The sequence below is a fragment of the Antechinus flavipes genome, chromosome 4 (assembly GCF_016432865.1).
Source record: "Antechinus flavipes isolate AdamAnt ecotype Samford, QLD, Australia chromosome 4, AdamAnt_v2, whole genome shotgun sequence".
In the NCBI taxonomy this organism is placed as follows: domain Eukaryota; kingdom Metazoa; phylum Chordata; class Mammalia; order Dasyuromorphia; family Dasyuridae; genus Antechinus; species Antechinus flavipes.
Window position 1 is genome coordinate 211175152 of NC_067401.1, and position 20702 is coordinate 211195853.

At 35.3% G+C, this 20702-nt stretch overlaps 1 protein-coding gene across 1 annotated transcript in view; it reads right to left on the bottom strand.

Annotated features, from left to right (window-relative positions):
* Nucleotides 1-1596: 1596 nt before the first annotated feature.
* ADGRF1 (adhesion G protein-coupled receptor F1) overlaps nt 1597-20702 on the bottom strand; it is a 40745-nt gene continuing 21639 nt past the window's right edge. Inside the window, exons 7-13 of the mRNA XM_051996692.1 lie at nt 18528-18691; nt 16121-16309; nt 13203-14576; nt 11520-11561; nt 10122-10184; nt 4280-4343; nt 1597-2586 (exon numbers count right to left, since the gene is read on the bottom strand). Coding sequence (XP_051852652.1) covers nt 2513-2586; nt 4280-4343; nt 10122-10184; nt 11520-11561; nt 13203-14576; nt 16121-16309; nt 18528-18691 — 1970 coding nt within the window. The 3' untranslated portion in view covers nt 1597-2512. The remainder of the gene's footprint in view (nt 2587-4279; nt 4344-10121; nt 10185-11519; nt 11562-13202; nt 14577-16120; nt 16310-18527; nt 18692-20702) is intronic.

A 20702-nucleotide genomic window follows, 5' to 3' on the forward strand; every position in this document is an offset into this window, starting at 1 on the left:
AGAATAATATTCCATTATATTCATCTAACAGAACTTATTCAGCCATTCCCAGCTGAGGAGCATCCACTCAATTTCCAGTTCCTTGCCCCTACAAAAAGAGCTGCTAAAAACATTTTTGCACAAATGGGTCCTTTTCCTTTTTCTCAAAGGAGACACAGGCCATAAAGGTAAAATAACTTGACTAAGGTCACTCAGCTAAATCACTGACAGAGCTAGTAATAGAATCCAAGGATTACTGTGGCTGGAACCACAGAGGTGAGGAATACTCAAGATGTTCAAAGACTAAATGCGCCACTATTTTAGGGCTAGGGCTAGTATTTAGCTATGGTACATGACATAGAGAGAGAAAGGAAGATTTCTACTGACATGAGATGTAAGATTGGCCACAACTCTGTGGATTTGAAGAAGCAGGGAGAAGGGAATGGTGCAAGTAGGGAGAAGCTACATGGGTAGTATGGATAGTTTTCACTTTCATTTTTTTTCATATAATGATTTCAATGTTTATTATCTACTGTACATATGGTATTGTATGACAAAGACAAAAATGAGACAGCTTCTACCCTTAAGTAATTTACATTCAGCTGGGAATAAAACACATGGAAAAGTAAATAAAAGTATATATAAAATAAATTCTAAGTAATTTTGGTATGGGAATGTGGGAGAGTACTATCAATTGAGAAGATCAGGTAAAAGTCCTTTAAAAGGTGGCACTTGAGCTATAGTTTGAAAAGTTTCATAGGGAAAATAAGGAAAAGGAAACATTTTGAGAACAGGGGACAGACAGTTTTAAAGCGTACAGAGGTGGCAATTCAAAACTTAGTTGTTCTAATTATTATCTGTGTGACCTTGGGTACTTGTCCAACTTAATCTCTCATGAGGGTATTAGATTCAGTGATCTAGTTCCCTTTCAGTGGCATGTCTATGATCCCATAAACCTTGGTGTTTAGCTATATTTCTTCTAGGAATAAATTATAGGGCTATCACATCAATAGGAGGTCCTGCAGGCTCAGGCCCATAGCCTTTTGGGTAGACATCTAGGGAACTGAGAACATAGTCCTTCAATAGAGAGGAGAGCTATTTGAGTTTGTGATAACTCCACACACATATGCTCATGACAAGTGCCAGTGTATGAAAAGACTCTATAGTGGTGAGAGAGAGAGAAAGAGAGAGAGAGAGAGAGAGAGAGAGAGAGAGAGAAAGAGAGAGAGAGAGAGAGAGAGAGAAGAGAGAGAGAGACAGAGAGAGAGAATGAGAGAGACAGAGAGAGATAGAGAAAGAGAGAAAGAGAGATAGAGGAAGATGGAGAGAGACAGAAAGAGACAGAGACAAAGACAGAGAAAGGAAGGAGGAAGAGAGAGGCAAGATAGAGAGATAGAAAGAGAGTGTGTGTTTAAGGGGCTGATGTCCTACAGCTAGTGTCCTATAGCAAAAATACTACTTTCATGTTATGGTATCAGTAGAGACTTAGATTCTTAATGAATTGCTATCTCAAGGAAGTATCACCATTCTGATAAAGACAAATTATGTCTCTAGTCCAGGTGTTTTATGAACCTGAATTTTATAAACTTAAAAGATTTTTTAAAATAATCAATAGAATTGATTTCCTTTGTGATTTTATATCTTTTGTTTTATACATTTAAGAACATTTTTCTAAGAAAGAGTCCATAGATTTCACCAGATTGTCAAGGAGACCATCACACAAAATAAAAAGTTAAGAACTCCTGCTCTAGAATGTGTCACTTGGGGGCAGCTAAGTGGTGCAGTGAATATGCACCAGCCCTGAAGTCAGGAGGACCTGAGTTCAAATGTGGCCTCAGACACTTAATACTTCCTAGCTGTGTGACCCTGGGAAAGTCACTTTACCCCAATTGCCTCAGCAAAAAAAATAAAATAAAAATAAAATGTACCACTTGAATCTTTGCTCTATCCAAGTTACCCTTGTTCTAAAGAAAATATGGTAATTACAGAAAAGGTTGTCTGTCTACATGAACCCCTAATTATAGAGATTGGTTCAAATAGGGGCTAACATATTCAAGGTGTGTGGGTGTGGGTGATGGGGAGTGCCATTTAGCTTAATTGTTTTCTAAGAGGAAATAAGTACAGACTCATCTGTTTGTCCATTTCTCATTCATTAATGCCAGTCCCAGGGATATGAGATTAATTTTAAAGTCAGGATCTCTATTTTTAAAGACATTGACAAGGCAAAGAAAGTACTAAATTATATGAGCCTCTGCCTCTTCATATCACCACAATGGCATCTACTTTTTTTTAGGCTATGATTTTCAATTAGCCATCATTCCAAGAGAGGAACAATATCCACCTGATTGAAGATAAAATGGGGCATTGGCAGAGCATCTGTGGTTCCCTTGTCTTGGCTCCAACCTCACAATCTAATAAGACTAACAGTGATCCCATAAATGTCACCTAATGCCAAGAACAATTTCTCTCCTGACATTTAGCAGCAAATGTTAAGTTGTGCAGAATGATTCTTATTTGACTTTGTGTAGTGGGATCATTCAGATGATAAAAACTGAGTAAGCGTAATGTCACTTGTCGACTCTTCTACACCAGAAAATGTATATGTACCTGAAAGAAAGGACAAACAAACATGAGTAACCAATGAACCAAAATGTGCAGGATAAGCCAACAATATTTTTTTTCATTGTTGTAGAGATGAACTCTGGGCAATAATAAGGCTAGGGATGAATAAAATGTTTGGCCAGTAGGCATCAGTAAATACTGATGTACTTGGCACTTACCTTTTGGGTATAAAGACTTGTCTTTATTTATAGTTATCTATCATCAATTTAAAGCTAAGGTAAGGTCAAGCAGATTAGATAAAAAAGGATTTTATACTTTTCACAATTCTAATTTTTCCCTATAATACTAACTGAAGAGACTTTGCCCAGAGTTCATTCTTGTGATCAGTATCTTAACCTTGAATTTCAAGAGAATCTTCAATATCCAGGTAGGTCATGGAGCTAATCATTCACTTCAGATAAGTCTTCTAGCTTGGTCATTAAATCTAATTATAATGAGAAATTATAATAAGCAAGCTAAAAGAATCATGAGAAGGCATCTCCACTCTTTTTAAAAAAAATAAAGATAGGGAAATAAGGATGTAGAATATTACATATAGTGTCAAAAATTTTAATGCGTTAGCTAGTTTTATAAAACTGTGCTTCTAATAATATTTATTTATTATAAAGGGTAATTATCTGGGAGGAAGTATAAGAAAGGATATATTGGAAAATATAGGCACTCTAAAAATAAAATATATCAATAAATTTATTTTTGAAAGCAAAATATCAATATTATTCTAATTTCTTAGGGAAATCCAACATATATTAAAGTTATCACAATATAGAAGTACCAAAAGGCGTTTAAAAAAAAAAAGTATCATTTTGGGGCAGCTAGGCAGCACAGTAGTTAAAGCACCAGCCCTGAAGTCCTGCAGGAGGACCTGAGTTCAAATCTGGTCTTAGACACTTAACACCTCCTAGCTGTGTGACCCTGGGTAATTCACTTAACCCCAATTGTCTCAGCAAAAAAAAAAAAAAAAGCATCATTTCTGTATCTATTTCTATCATTTATCTATGTAATATGTATAATTATATATATAATACATATACACATACACACATATGAAGCATCTATGTGGCACAATGGATAAAGTCAAGATTTAGAGTTCAAATACATCCTCAGAAACTTCCTGTGTGATCCTGGGCAAGTCACTTAATTCTGTTTGCCTTGGCTCCCTCATTTATAAAATGAATTGGAGAAGGAAATGGCAAACCATTTGTATCTTTTCCAAGAAAACCCCAAAAGGGGTCACAAAGACTTGAAAATGACTGAGCAACAACATGCACACATATGTATGTGTATACATATAATCACCTATGTGTATATGTATTCGTGCTTATATGTGGTGTACATGTGTATATATATTCTCTATTTCTCTCTCTCTCTCTCTCTCTCTCTCTCTCTCTCTCTCTCTCTCTCTCTCTCTCTGTTTCTCCATTCATCTGAATGATATGTTGAAGGCAGTAATTCAGCTTCAACTGTGGTATTCTCGATTTTATAAGGATTAGACACCTGTTATTCTGGACATTTGTCAGTTTTATTATGGACAGATTTTTGGCTATAAGTCAGACAAGATGATCTTTGAGGTCCTTGCAACATAAATGCTATGTTTCCGGAGATTCTGGGACAGTTCATGTAAAATTTCCTTCCTTTAGCAGACTATCACTTGAAAAACCCTGGGATTATTTGAACTCACCTTTTTGGTTTAATGGGTTAAATGTCTGTAGGAATTTGGGTCCCATTGCTAGATCTGATGTACTCTGCAAAAGAAAAAGAAAACAGCATTTAAAAAACTATTTCCTTCTTTTTATCTTCCTTCTCTTTCATGTTTTTCTCTCCTCCTCATCTTCCTTCTTATCTTCCTTTTTTCCCCTTCCTTTTTCTTTGAAGGGAGATGAGGAGAAAAAAGAAAAGGAAGGGAAGGAGAAATAGGACTTATTAATGATACTAATTTGTGGTATTCTACATTTGTCAAATATTTGTAACAATTAATGACTCTACCATATTTCTTTTGCACATTAATTTTTTTTTCTTTTCAAGATACTAGATGCCTAAAGATAATTTCTCAATTTCCCAAGTGTGTCCTTTTTATACTCATTAGAAAGAGGCTTCAAAAAAAAGGATAAAAACCAAATTTTTAGGGGAAGTTACTATCCTTTCCTATCGTTTGTTTTCATATAAGTAAGACTATTTTTAAAGTATCTCCTATATTACTTAGTTTTATAAAACCTTAGAGGATATCCTTAATGATGCACCAAAGCCTTGTTTTATTACATCCTAAGAATACTTTGACAAGATAAAGACAGTTTTCAGACACTTTTGTACTTTTTAACAGCACTTTTGTCAGTACTTTTGACATTTTATTTTTATTTTCTAGAGATAAGTTTTTAAAGCTAACATTTTGAATTCTGAGACTAGTCAACTGACTGTGCACTTGTCATTAAATGATAAAAGCATCCTCTTCAAATACATTGTCATGAAAACAAATTAAGAGAAACCATAAAAACATCTTGATCTTATATGCTGTAATTTTTTCTCTAATTGTCAAACACTATATGAGTTTTAAGTATTATTAAGTATATTAGCACATCCACCTTATTGTGACTAAAGATTTAAAAACAAAACTCCTGTAATCCTTCCAAGTTCCCCAGTAGTATTCCATACATAATATTCAAACCAGTCTTTTGATTTTAAAATCTGTACTCTTTCTACTATACCATATTTCAATTCTATAAGGAAGCCCCACAAATTGATTTACGAATGGTACTCTACTTTGAAAACTCTCATCCCCTGTGGGAAAACCAGACTACTAATACATTGCTAGTAGAGTTGTGAAATGATATAACCATTTTGGAGAGCAGTTCAGCATTATTCCCCAAAAGCTATAAAACTGTACACATCCTTTGATCCATTAGTGCCACTCTGGTTTTTTATCCTAAAGAAATCATAAAAGAGGGGAAAGGATTCACATGCACAGAAAAGTTTGTAGCAGTCTTTTTTTATAATATCAAAAATTGAAAATTTAGTAGGAAAATGGGAATGGTTAAATAATTTATGGTTTATGAAAGTAATGAAATATTATTGTTCTATAAAAAATAAAGAAGAGGCTAATTTTAGGAAGTTCTGAAAAGATTTACATGAACTGATGCTGAGTGAAGCAAGCAGAACCAAGAAAACATTGTACATAGCAACATAAGATTGTGCGATGATCACTTTGTTCTTCTCAGAAGTTCGGTTATCCAAAGCATCCCAATAAACTTTGGATGGAAAATGCCATCCATATTAAAAAAGAGAACTATGGAGACTGAATGTAAATCAACACATGCTTTGTTCACATTTTAAAAAATTTCTTCTAGGTTTTCTCATCGTTTTTCCCTTTTGTTCCGATTTTTCTCTCTTACCATGACTGATATGGGATATATGTACATGTATAACCAAAAAGTTGTTCTTATATATAATTGGGGGGAAAATTTAAAAAAAAAAGAAAAAATATCATTCCCTACATTAGGAATATGGTAAACAATAGTAGAAAATAATATTTTTGTTTGTATGTGTGTTTGTATGTTTATATATATGTATGTGTTCAGATTCTTATCTGAAAGTTGGAAATACAAATGCTTTTAGGATCCATATACCCAACTTAGTTTTTTTTGTTTGTTTCTTTTTTCAATTATCCAACTTTTTTTTTTTTCTGCCCTTCCCCTATAATCTGTTGAAACCTACTTCCTGGTAGAGAAGTAATAGGCTCAGTATTCTGATGGAGAAAGAGATAGATATGTATATCTAGATATGTGCATGTAGATATCATGTAAATATATTTTGACATGAAGTTGTTTTACTTGACTACACATATTTCTTAATAGGATTTTGTTTTTCTTGTTTTATTAATGGGAGGGTGAGAAAAAAAGGTAGACAATGTTGAATTTAATTTTTTTAAAATGAATTCATAAAAAACTAAAGCATCTTAATTGGTTTTTATAGATTTTTTTATAGATAACAATATAAATAATGTTAGCTTTTTAGAATCATAATAGAACCATCACAATAGTAGCTTACCCAAACAAATAACTTGTTAAAGCTAAATGGAATTTTATAGATCATCTGTTCTACTCATCTCAATTTAAAGCTAAGGTATTTAGGGCTCAGACAGAGAAAGGGACTTAATCCAAGATCACATAGTTGGTGACAATTCTAGGATCTGAGACAGAATGGTATAATGGAAAGCATAGTGGGCTGTTGAAGACGTGGGTTCAAATCTCTGCTATCCCACTTGTAACATGTCTGATTTTACTAAATCACTTACCTTGCTTGGACTCCAGTTGGACTAGATGGCTTCTAAAGTAGGTTCTAGCTCTCAATTTATGGCTCTATTATCCCTATCTTTTATTCCTATGCCATTTCTACTATACACGCTCCTTCCTACTATAGCATAAGAGATTTGAGAATGATGCCTAATGTCAGAGGTAAATTTTTTGTTTTTGTCATTTAATAAGTGCAGAATAAAAATTTTAAAAACTTTTTCTAAAAGCAAAGACTTATGTAGATTTCCATACAGTTGAATTGATTGATTTATATGAAACACTGGAAATTTTTCACTTTAGCAATCAGGCTCAAGGACAGGAGAGATGGGTCCTAATTAACTTCCCCAAGGCCAAATTTCAAAGCCAGAGTAAAAAAACCCAAACCAAAAACAAATATGTTTGTTTCTAACCATTGTGTTCAGCTGACACTCTTTTGGCAAAGAGTGAAATTGGAACCTTGTGTTTCTATAAAGAAATTTTTGGTCTTCAGAAATAAAAAAATCTGTTGGAAATGAAGTTAAGTGGGACCAGCACCCATCAGAAAACCTAGGCAACTATTTCTTTGGAGACAGTGGATTGTGAAGACCATCTCCTTACTTTCCTGGGGAATGAGAATTAATTAATTCAGAAAGGAAGATACAAGGTAAGAACAAAAAGGATCTACACCTAATCCTGGACAAGAAGGTATTAAGTTATTTGGTAACATGAATGACACTGATTTTATTCAAATGCTCTATCATTTAAACATTCAAAAAAAAAAAAAAAACAAATAACTTTAAAAAGTGAAAGATGCAAAAATTTTCCTAATCATGTGTATGCACAATGATATATATATATATATGTTTTATGTATGCCATATATTTTATATGTGTATACATACATGCATGTATACATGTACGCACACATGTATTTATGATTGAAGACAATTTACCCCAACAAAGAACTTGTTAGAGCTAAAAGGAATCTTGTAGATCATCTCTAATAACCACTTCATTTAAAAGATGATGTAATTGGAGATCAGATAGACTTAGGAACTTAGCCAAGATCACATAGTTGTGATCACATGTACATACACACATACATATACACATGTTTGTATGTACACATACATACACACACGTGTGTGTGTGTATATATATATGTATGTATATAATTTCAACCTCATAGTAACAATGAGTAATAAGTATTATTATTATTCCCATATTTCAGATGAGGAAATTGAGTCCAAGAAAGTTAGTAACTTGCCCAGATTATACAACTGAGACATATTGGCTTTGCAATATGAGACAAGTCATCTAAACTCTCTAGACTCCATGGCCTTTCTCTGAAGCAGGGATTCTTAACCATTTTGGTGCCACAGCCCCTTTGGTAGCCTGATAAAGCCTAAAGATTCTTTAGAAAAATGTTTATTTTCTGCTTTCAGAAATGAAAAACAGCAAATTTCAATTAAATCACAAAAATAAAAATGGAATTTTTTATTCAAGTTCATAGATTCCTTGATATCTATCCACAGGCTCTCAGAGTTTTATGAACTCAAAGTTCAGAAACCCAGTTTTAAGACTAAAAGTTACACAATGGTTTCTAATCCACATTAATAGGAGAGATTTCCTTCTACCAACAAAATTATAGGTCCTGACCAAAAAATAAAATAAATTGACTTTAAAGTTTGATAGCCCTCAATCAGGGGAGCCTAAACAGCTAAATAACACTATAGGATAAGGAACAATTGTTTGTGGCTTTGATAGAGACACACCCCAAAAGAAAGGTATAGACATACCTATAAACCACTTGTTGGGGGAATTAAAGACATCTCCATCTACATACTTAACTATTTATGTTTCATTAAGATTAAGTAAGTGAATCCCAGGCTCTGGGATGTGATTTAACTGGCTCAGACTGCTCTGAATTGGACTTTTTTTTTTTTAAACCGGACCTATAAAAAAAAGAAAGCAACTCCATAAGAGATAATCTGAGGAGATACTGAAAACTAAGCATAGACAGATTGGGGAGAGAGGGGCTTTCCACATCCCATGCCTCAGGAGTCTCCAATTCCATCCTTGGGACAAAAAAGGCATGCTGTAATTGCATGTTTTTTACCCAAATTGCCAAGAAATGGCAATGAGAGGCTTCTCAAGCACATCATCTCTGGAGAGGATACAACTACCTGATTCAGGCTTATACCTAGAAGAGGGAAAAAAAGTTTCTGACTGCAACGGTGGAAATGCAGGGACATAGCCTTTCAGTATAAGAGAAAGTGGTTGTGATGAGGGAAGTTATGATAGGAGTTCCTAAATTCTTACTAAATCTTAAGGAATAGTATGGTTTAAGGAAAGGACATGCACTTGGGTTCATCCAATTTTGCCTCTTATTTTACTATCTAAGTGACCCTATTCAAGTCAATTAATTACTTTAGTTAGACTTCTGTTTCCTATAAAATGAGAGGAGTGGACTAAGTTCCCTTCTCACTATAAATTCTTTGATAGTGTTGAGAAAATACTTTTGAGTTGAATTTTAGATGAATGGATATAGTCCTTGACCTCCATAGAGACAGTAAAATATAGACGAAGGAACACTGGATTTAGACTCAAAAGACATAAATTCAAATCCTGCATCTTCTTTTTACTATTTTAGTGACCTTCAGTAAGGTTCTTAACCTCTCTAGGCTTCAGTTTTATGTAATAAAAATATTTAGTTATAGTAATACAACTAATTAAATACAACTAATATTTAATAATGGGGTAGCTATATGCCAGACTTGAGTCAGGAAGACTCGTCTTTCTGAGTTCAAATCTGGCCTCAAACACTTAGCAACTGTGTGACTCTGAGCAAGTCACTGAACTCTGTTTGCCTCAGTTTCCATATCTATAAAATGAGCTGGAGAAAGAAATAGCAAACCATTCTAGTATCTTTGCCAAGAAAAAACCAAAGGAAATCTTGAGGAGTTGGAACATCGAAACAAAAGTAATTATTTACTTTTATAATGTAATTAAATATAATAAATATAAATACTATAAACTAATATAAAAATAACAATATATAATATTTTATAGTGTTTTAGGGTTTGCAAAACACTTTACATATGTTATCTCATTCAAGATATACATGTGAGTTGTTATAATTGATAAATTTATGACTTTGCATGACTTCATACTAAGTAAGAAATTTCTGTATTGGATAAGAAAGGTCCTTCTTATACTCCATGAAGTACCGCAATTGGACATCATTATCACAAGTTACCTTCATTGGCTGCATTGAAGATGAGCTTATTGGAAACAGCTTCTTAAATAGAAGTTGACGAACCTAGGAAGGCAACAAAGAATATTTAAGATATAATACACATCTATCTTTGTCTGTACTTCTTAGGAGGTGCTTTACTTTAATAGTTTTTTTTTTTTAAACAGAAATGTAGGGTTGTAGATCTGAAGATGGAAAGAATCTTGGATGCTATCTAGTCCAACTTCCACATTTTACAGATGAGGCCCATAGAAGCTGTGATTTGTTACATAATAAATATTAGAGTTGGGATTAAGGAGTTATGGAAAATTTATCTGCGTAAAGATAGATTGATCTTTATAGATAGTCATTTTCTTATCTTTTGTAAATGTTTATAGATATCTTTTATTTTTATTTCATTATCCACTTCTTTTCAAAATATCCTTCCTTTCCCCTTCCAAGGAGGTGTTCCTTAATATAAAGAATACAAAAATGAAGGGGAAGGGAAAAAGCCATTCAGGAAACTAAACAATTTAACAAATTAACCAAGTGTCACATTTTATGCATAATTGTACACCTATAGTTCCCCATCTATGCAAAGAAGGGAGATGTAGTTTTGATAAGGAATAATGAATTGAGAATCAGAAAGACCTAGTTTCAAATCCTGTTTTGTGCATTTACTTACTATATGACTTTGAGAAAGTCACTATTTCTGAATCTCAGTTTCCTCATCTGTAATATGAGGGAATTAGATAAGGCTCTTCTTGTTGTAAATTTATGCTTCTGTGATTCTTATCTGTTCTGAGGAAACCAGACCTAATCATTATAATTAGTTTTGATTTTTTTATGTCTATTCAATTTACATTATTGTAGTCATTTTGTATAATGTCTCTGGATTTGGTCATTTTCAAAAAATGAATAGTTCTGTATGATTAGGTGGCACAGTGGACAGAGTCCTGTATCTGGAGTCAGGAAGACTAATTTTCATGAGCTCAAATCTGACCTCAAATACTTAATAACTGTGTGATCCTGGGCCAGTCATTTAACCCCATTTGCTTCAATTTCCTCATCTGTAAAATAAGCTAGGGAAGGAATTGACAAACCACTCCAGTATCTCTACCAAGAAAACCTCATATCAGGTCACAAAGCTTTGGACATGACTAAAAACGACTGATTGACAATCACAAAAATTGAAATCAATGGTTACTGTTGGGCTCTTCTGTATCTCAGAGAAACCATTTATTGTCTCATGTTAGAGCCATTGGATCTGGGAAGGATCCAGAGCTTCTCTATTGATTCCTATCACTTCCCAGATGAGGAACTTGAGACCTAGAAAAGGCCGGTGACTTTGGATGATAATAGAATGGCCATGTGGGGCAAAACAATAAAAATGGAAAAAAAAAAAAAAAAGGTTATACGTACCTTATTATCAAAAAGCATTCCAAAACATAAGATGAAAAATCCCTAGAAAACAACAACAACAAAAAACCATAATAAACCACAATTCCTTTATTTATGTTTTCCCAAACAGACTTTTAAAGACCTGCAAGATTTTATTTCCCTCTGTTTTCTTGAGTCTATCTTAAATTGCTTCTTTTGGACAGATATTATTTTTGGTTAGAGGTGTGAGCCTCACATAGTACTCTGTATTCATTACATATATTTACCATTAGCTTTCCTTTTTATGAATATGTAATGATTAGTCTTACATTATAATCATTTATGTGTGCATTATTTTTCCCTGCTAGATTGTAAGCTTCCCAAGTCTATCTTGTTTAACTTTGTATTATCTTTATAATCTCTTTTAGCCCTAGCATAGTGCTATGAACATAGTGCAGGATTAAATGGGGCTGAGTGGGAGTGTGATTTCATTGATATAGAAAACACCAGGATGAAGGAGTTCTTTCAATCAATTCAGGTGGTCACCTACTCAGTAATTTATAATTATATAGTCTTAGAATCCTGATATTATCATCCCAGGAAGCAATGCATGTAGAAATACTCTCTTGCAACTACTTTCTACATGTTCTGCAAGCCTGTCCCCCACTGATACACCTTGGCCCATTCCCACCCCTTTGGGTTTCTTGTTGACCACATTTGTCCTAGCCACAGTTTTAAAGATCAACAACAATCATCACCCAAATTTATGCTGATATATTAGAAAAGGGAGGAAGACAGGGAGGAACCACTGCTTTTAATTATGGTCCAGCTTCAGTGACAGAAGACTGTTGGAGATGGAAATAATACTTTACAGATAATAGGCACTACAGGAATGTTGAATTATTGAATTGAATTGTTAGGGCCCTCCCTCAGTAATTGCTTTAACTTAAGCAAGACTCCATCCATACCACACCCATGGGAATCCATCTAGTTGGCAGCCTAAGAATCTTATATAATACTTCAGAAGTTTCAAAGGTCTTCCCATCCCCTAAATTCCATAATTCATTCTTGATTTTCTTTCTGTTGCCTTGTTTCCAGGGCCAAAGTTTTATGAGGGAGCTCTCTTAACTTTAGCCCTCAATTGTCAAATTGTGTGCCTTATTCTTACCAAGGACAAAGCTCAGAGAAAAGTCGTATAAGAAAAAGTCTTATTTCAACAAGGAAAAAACCCAAACAAATCAAGGGAAGTGTCCTTAATCATCAGGAGGCAGAAGTTAGACTAAATATATAAAACTTCTTGAAAATGTTAGGGTTTTTAAAATAGATTTGTGAGGAAAGTGATGGAATGTTTTATTTTGGAATAAAGTCAAAAGGTAGCCTTATATGTTTTTGTTTGTTTGTTTTACCATCAAAAACAACAACAGGGGCAGCTGGATGGTGCAGTGGATAGAGCACCAGCCCTAAATTCAGGAAGGTCTGAGTTCAAATCTAGCCTCAGACACTTAACACTTCCTGGACAAATCACAACCCCAAATGCCTCAGCAAAATAAAAAAACCAAACAATCAAAAAAATACTTTCCTGGATAGTTTAAGATACAGGAACATAAACTGTGTGATCAGTTAAAGTTGTATTTCTTACCTCCATGTCTTTATACGTTAAGGTTTCTATTAACCCATGATTATAATAAGATTCTTACATATTAACTATACTCATATTATTCTCACCTGAAATGCATTGAGCAGGGAAAATATAATATGCCAAGCCAGAGATTGGTTGTCAACCATGGTTCCTATGCCAAATCCCCAAGTGAGACCTAGCAAAGGTGTTAGAATAATTATTGTTTTTCCAATTCGGATGGCGGTGACCTTGTCTTCCCGGCTCAGCCTTTCTCCGATGATAGGTCTCTGTAATTTAAGTAAGACCACCAGCACAACCATCAGATTCACAAACACAATGGTGAGGGCTGGAACTACAAAAGCTAAGAGTGGCTTGGCATTCTCTGACCAGTTGAGCCAGCAGACATCTCTGCTTTGGTAATTGTTGCTTGGTTGTGTGACAGCAATGGTGACAATGGTTATAAGGAGAGGACAACCATAACCAAGGGAGTAGCCAATGGCCATCATGGTGGGCATAGTCATGTGATGGAACACCAGAACTATTCGATAGACCATCAAGATGCCCAACGCCAGCATCCAAAAGAATAAGGAAAGGTAGAAAAAGTGAGTGAAAAAAACAGCAGCGACACAAAGTCGTGAGGCATTTTTCTGAGTATTAGAAATGGCTGCAATGATAAACCAAATGTCAGCTATCAAAAGGGACAGGGCGACATTCACCATGCATATGTGACGGGTGTGGGAAGTCTGGTTTTTCTTGACCTGCTTCCAGAACATAGCCTCAATCACCAAGCATAGGACCAAGCTGACAATGGAGACACCGAGACCAACATAAGTGATCCATTCCACCACAGGGACAATGGTAGGAGGGACAGAAGGAGACATCAGCATGGAGAAGGAGGTCAGGTGGGTACATCTACACATCACGGTGTCATGAGTCTCGTTCCACAGTTGGCAGCCAGCTTCATTCCATTCCAAGTGTCTGAAATCCCAAAACACACAGGATGGCTTACTCAAGTTGGAGTCTATCTTGGTAAAAAGCAGGACAAGTTCACTTAATGAATAGTTTGGGATAATGGCTGATATCACTGGTCCATTGACTATAGAATTACTCTTTGAGGTGCTGGGTAATATTCTTCCCAGAGTTAGTGAGGCCATAGTGATGATAGTTTGGGGAAGAGATTTCTGGAATTGGTCTTTGTCTATTGACAATTTCCCTCTGATAGGCACAGAACTGTTTTCCTGAAAGAAATCTATCTGATAGTTGTAACCCTCCTGCTTCTGGCTTGCTGTTGCTAGAGTTCCATTCCAATTAAGGAATGTTCCTGAAAACATCAAAGGCATAATTTTGGAAGGAGCTAGAATGCTAATGTCTTCCAATGTCTTTAGCAGCTGTGAGCTGGCATTCTGTTCTTCCTGCAACAACACGGTCCAATTACTTATGGCTGTAGAATTAAGGAGGTGGTCAGCTACATTTAGGAAATTCTGAAATACAAAGTGGGAAATTAATTAGTATTTTGAAGGAACAAGGAGAACCATTGCAAGAACATGAAAAATGAACCAAGAATCGCCAGAGTTATGACTAGGAATTTTTGTGTTCATGGCAAGTACCACGTGGTAATAATGCCTGGGGCAAGATGCACAAAGCATCTTCCCAACCGAGTCCAATTTGATGTCATTTTGGGGAATCATCTCTGTAGAGAGAGAGAGCAGGTCAGAGTAGGGAAGGAATTCACTCTAAACTTGCTCTCTAGTAGCTTCCTATTTTTATTAAGCATGCTTATTAACTGAGTACTAAACTTTGTTCTTTCTATGACTACTGAAAAACTAAGTGCTGTTACAATCTTCTGTATTTGGGACCCTGGGGAAAAATCTCGGTTGCCCTGTGTTAGTTTTGTTTCTTACAATAATGCTCAGTCAGAAGAAACTCAACTTCACCAACTCAAATTAGTTTGCCTAATATGCGCAATAAGAACTTTGAAGTGACTGACATTAGCAGATTCATAGGACTGCATCCATGGCTGATGACTCTAGATCTCTTAGGGGGAGATTAGAGATTCAGCAGACATGAAAGAAAGGCCATATATACAGAAGAAACATGTGTACAGGGAGAGACACACATGTGCACCCATCAAATTGAGGTTACAGTATAACTCTGCCTGCCATATAATTCAGACCATAGCTGAATAAGGTGGGTCTTGAAATCTTTTTCCCATATTGCACTCATTCTACTAACAATAGACAGATTGATTTCATGATCTCTTTATTAATGTTTCATTTTGTGTTTATTTATGTTTCCATGTTTACTGCTGTTAAGATAGCAAAAATCCATGCTAACTGGGAATTCATGCTGTGCACATTTTGGGTTTTCCTGGGGCTTAAAGGATTGGGTTGAAACATCTGATTTCAACAAACTCTGTGTCCTCTCTTTTAATCCCCATGTGCTTCTCCTTCCTGCCCTTCTATTGCCCCATCCTTTCAAGCCTGTTAGATTGCTAATCTGGCTTTTTCTTTGAATCTAGTGTTCTGGAGGCCTAATCCTTCCACAGTCCCCTTGATATCATCCTGGGAAGTGAACCTAAGTTGTACAAATTTAGAGTTTAGGTAAATTTTGGGGGGACAGGCATGAATTTTTATTTCTTTATTGTTTTCCCGTTTTTCAGACATCCATCTGGATTAGGACAATGAAACACAGAGAGAGTAAATAATTTGTCCAAAGTTGCAAAGATAGTAAATGTTAGAGGCAGTATTTGAACCCAGTATTCTTCTAACTTAACCAAGCTTGCCTTGAACATGAAATAGTGACTCCAGTTTTGTTATGTGTCATATACACAGCCAATTTAAAGCTAGTTCAAACTATTTCCAAGTCTCAGAGTTTAGATCGTGATTCTTTCCCTATATTGAAGAAAGTGGTTAGCCTTGCTATGGTTCCATTAGGAAGTTACTACAACTTTGTTAAATAGCTCCCAACTGTCCCCATTTAAATGAATATTTGAGATGAGCATTGCCAAGCACTCAGGGCCAGATACCTTTGTTGTCGGGGCTGAGAGTTGGATGTGGCTGGAGAATGATAGAGATGAAACATGTTTCAGAATTGAAACCATGGATCCTAAGCTCCCAGCTGTGGTGGATGGACTGTTTTGAATGATGGTAGAAAGTTTTTGCATCACAGTAGATACAGCTGCTTCAGTGATATTACCTTGAGTTGCACTGAGATTCTAGAAAAGAATCAAAGTTTTAGAAAATAAGGTAATGCTTACCTCAACATCCAAGGCCCAAGAGATTTGTTGATTGCTGTCGATAAATTAAATTAAATTCCATTAAACAAATATTTAATAAGCATCTACTAAGAACAAGTCACAGGAGATGGAAACACACAAACATATTTAAGGAGTAGTTTCTTCCCTTAAGTGGCTGACACTATTATTTTCATTGAAAAGACAGTGTTTTCTATGCTTTCAAGCACCATACAAATATGACTTCATTTCTATTATCATTCCACTCTTAGATTTTCTTGTTGAAAACTAAATAACCTAATTCAATTCAACTGAGTTCAATATAACAATTTGTTAAATACTTATTCAGCTCTTACTATGTGCAGAAGATTGAACTAGATTATGGAAGTAGAGACAAAAGGTAATATATAGTCTCTTTTCTCAGAAAGCTCGTAGTCTAGTAGGAACACATAAATGAAAATTGGTGCAAAACAAATTGTTATCTGGGTCTGTTTATTTCTCCAGTCCTGTGTTAGGTCTGAGACAGGTTATTTTTGTTTCATTGGTTTCTCAAATTTGCTTCCTACCCGAAGGTCCATTTCTATGGCTATTGAGTCACACTTTCTTGGTTAGCTGGTATGAGAAGGTGCTCCCTTAGAACCACTCAAAGGAACCTGCACTCTTCAGTTTCCTCTTCCCTTTCAGTAACCATTATTCCCCATTGAGTATTGAACATTAAACTGTGTCAAGATCATTTCTTATGCCTGCCTTCTACCTTCTCCAGTCCAGGAAGTAAACTCCTTTTTCTGAGTGTATCTATAGGTCTCACCCAAGAATGACTTCAGTCAATTTATAAAAGAAATCTCACATAAATAAAGGTTTGCCTCATTATCAAGGTCTCTGTAACCCTTGGGCCTTAAATGTTGGATTTTCTCTGTCCCTTTAGTTTACTTTAATTATTTTCCTCCCTCAAGAATCAAGGATTTTTTTCCTTTTCTGATTCCCTCATTTCCAGTGGGGGGTGGGAGTAGTAAAGGGGGCTAAAGTAGAAGGGAAGAAAAAAGAAAACCTTGATTGTCCTTTTAATTCTTTGTTGGTCTCCTGGTTCTTGGGTTCTTGGGTATTTCCTCAACCCAGGCATTCATTTGTTCAGCCATTTATCGAACACTTATTTTGTACAAAACCTTCTGTTGGGCGTGGAGAGAGATACAACTATAGTAAAGGCAGTTATCTGAAACCCTCTGTCCCTGACTATGATCAACACCAACATAGCAGAGTGGCAACAATATGAAGGAGAAGAGGAAGGAAAGAAGCACCTACTATGTACCATCTACTGGGCTAGGTACCTTTTCCCTTTGTACAAATGATGAAACTGAGGCAGACAGCAGCTAAGTGATTTACTTAGGGTCATACTGCCAATGAATTTCTGAGGCTGGATTTGTAGTCAGATCGTTCTGGCTCCAAGCATAGTGCTAGTTCCACTCTGTCACGGTACCATGAGCCTTGAATACCACAATAAGACTTCATCCTGACCTTTAGCTGGTATATGATTCTGCATTTTTGATTATCTGCTTTGCTGGTGATTTCCTACCTAGCTGAGATTTCCTCACCTCAGGAACTCCAAGTCCCATCTTCCAACTATGACTTTAAGGCCGCCACCCATAAGCATGGATAAGGGGAAGGGAAAGGAAAGGGAATATATTTACACAGCACCTACTATGTGCTAGTCATTATACTAAGTGTTTTTTTTTTAACAAATATTGTTTCTTTTAATCCTCATTGTACAATCCTATGTGTTATTATTATGCCCATTTTATAGTTGAATAAACTGAGACAGGCAGAGATCAAATATTTTTGCCTGAGTCATATAGTTAGAAAGTATCTTAGGTTGAATTTGAATTCATATATTCCTAACTCTAGACCTTATGCTCTCTGTTACACTATATCATCAGCTGCCTCAATAAATTGTTACTTAATCCCAAACCCATTCCAAGTAGGACTCTGAAATGTATTTACTTGTCTCTTAGAATGCAAGTTCCTTGAGGACCAGGACCATGTTCACAATTGCCATTGCATACTGTGCTAGGAACCTAGTAGGCAGTGTACAAAATTGTTCCTTGAATTAACTGAATTATTTTGACCCCTGACAAGGACAGCTGGAGTTGTCGCATTCACTGAAACCTAAAGCCGGGATGAGCCCCATTGTGTGGAAATACTTGACCTTCCTCAGTTCCTCCAGCTGAGGGGGCACACACGTTTCCTTGACCACTTTCCATCCTGAAGAGTGACATCTGGCAGTGATGTTTCCCACATAGCCGGCGCTGCAGGGCAGGGTGTACTCATCATTCTCAGAACCGAATCCAAAGATGATGCTGTCACACTCAGCTGGAAAAAAAAAACAGAAACAAACAGGGGTGGGGAGGGTGGGAGGATAATTGGTGCTAAAATGTCTGGTCCCTAAATTCATGCAAGACCCCTATGAGCTTACTCATGCTTTCAAAACCATATAGTCATGGCAGAAACTAGGCATAGATCAACATCTCACACCCTATACCAAGCTAAGATTGAAAAATTTACATGATTTAAACATATAGGGAGATACTATAAACAAATTAGAAGAGTGAGGAATAGTTTACCTCTCAGATCTTTGGAGAAGGAAGGAATGCATGACCAAACAAGAAATAGAAGATTATGAAATACAAAATGGATAATTTCAACTGCATTAAATTTAAAAGATTTTGCACAAAGACAATGCAACCAAAATTAGAAAAAAAGCAGAAAGCTGGAAAACATTTTTTTACAGCAAGTGTTTCTGATAAAGACTTCATTTCTAAAATATATAGAGAAGTGAGTCAAATTTATGTCATTCTCCAGTTGATAAATGTTCAATGGATATGTATAAGCAGTTTTCAGATGATGAAACTAAAGTTTTCTATAAGCATATGAAAAAATGCTCTAAATCACTATTGATTAGAGAAATTAGAGAAAAAATCTGAGGTACCATCTCACATCTGTAAAATTGACTAAGATGACAGAAAAAGAAAATGACAAATATTGGAAAGGATTTGGAAAAACTGGGTCGCTATTGCGTTGTTGGTGGATTGTGAATTGATCCAATTTGGAAATATGCTTAAAGGGCTACAAAACAGCATTACCTTTGATCTAACTTTATCACTACTAGATCTGTTTCCAAAAGAAATCATTAAAAATTTCATGTACAAAAATATACATATGGTGGCAAAAAATTGGCAATTGAGGGAATGCCCATCAATAGGGGAATGGCTAAAAAGTTGTGGTATATGATGAAATACTATTGTTCTATAAGAAATGATGAGCAGGTAGATTTCAGAAAAACCTGGAAAGACTTATATGATCTGATGCTGAGTGAAATAAGCAGAACCAAAGATTATATGATGATGATCTATGATAAACTTAGCCCTTTTCAGGCATACAATGATCCAAGACAATTCTAAAAGATTTTTGATACACAATACCATTTCCATCCAGAGAAAGAACTATGGAGTCTGAATGTAAATCAAAGCATGGTATTTTTACCTTTTTAAAAAACTTTTTTTTTCTTTCTCATATTTTTCTCTTTTGTCCTGATTCTTTGTTCACTACTTGAATAATATAGAAATATGTTTAGCATGATTGTAGATGTATAGCCTATATTAGATTGCTTGCTGTCTTGAAGACAGGGAAGAAAACAGAAGGAAGAAGAAAGAAAAATTTGGAACTCATAATCTTACAAAAAAAGAATGTTAAAAATTATCTTTCTCATTTAACTCTCATTTTACAGATAAGGAACCTGAGGCAAATGAGGTTAAGTGACTTGTTCAGGGCTATACAGCTAGTAAATGTTTGAGGCCTGATTTGAATTCACAAAGATTAGTCTTCCTGACTCCAGATTCACGTTTTATCCACTATATTATCTAGACTTACCACAAAGCCAGCACTGGCTATATGTTTTTGGCATGGGTTTTTTTTTTCCTTTTTTGTACTTTATAGTATTTTTCCTAATTAAATGATGAACTATGATAAACTTAGTTCTTTTCAGCCATACAATGATCCAAGGCAATTCTAAAAGATTTGTGATGCACAATACCGTTCACATCCAGAGAAAGAACTATGGAGTCGGAATGTAGATCAAACAAAAATATTGGCTTGACATTTTCTTCTCCTGCTCATTTTACAGATGAGGAAATTGAGGTAAATATAATTAATTGACTTGCTTAGAATCCCATAGCTAATAAGTTTTTGAGACCAGATAAGAATTCAGAACTTCCTAACTCCAAGCCTGGTGCTCTATCTACTTCACCACTTAGCTGCCCACAGATTTAGAGGTAGAACAGATTTCCAAGGTCAATTAGTCCAACCCCTTTATTTTATAGATGAG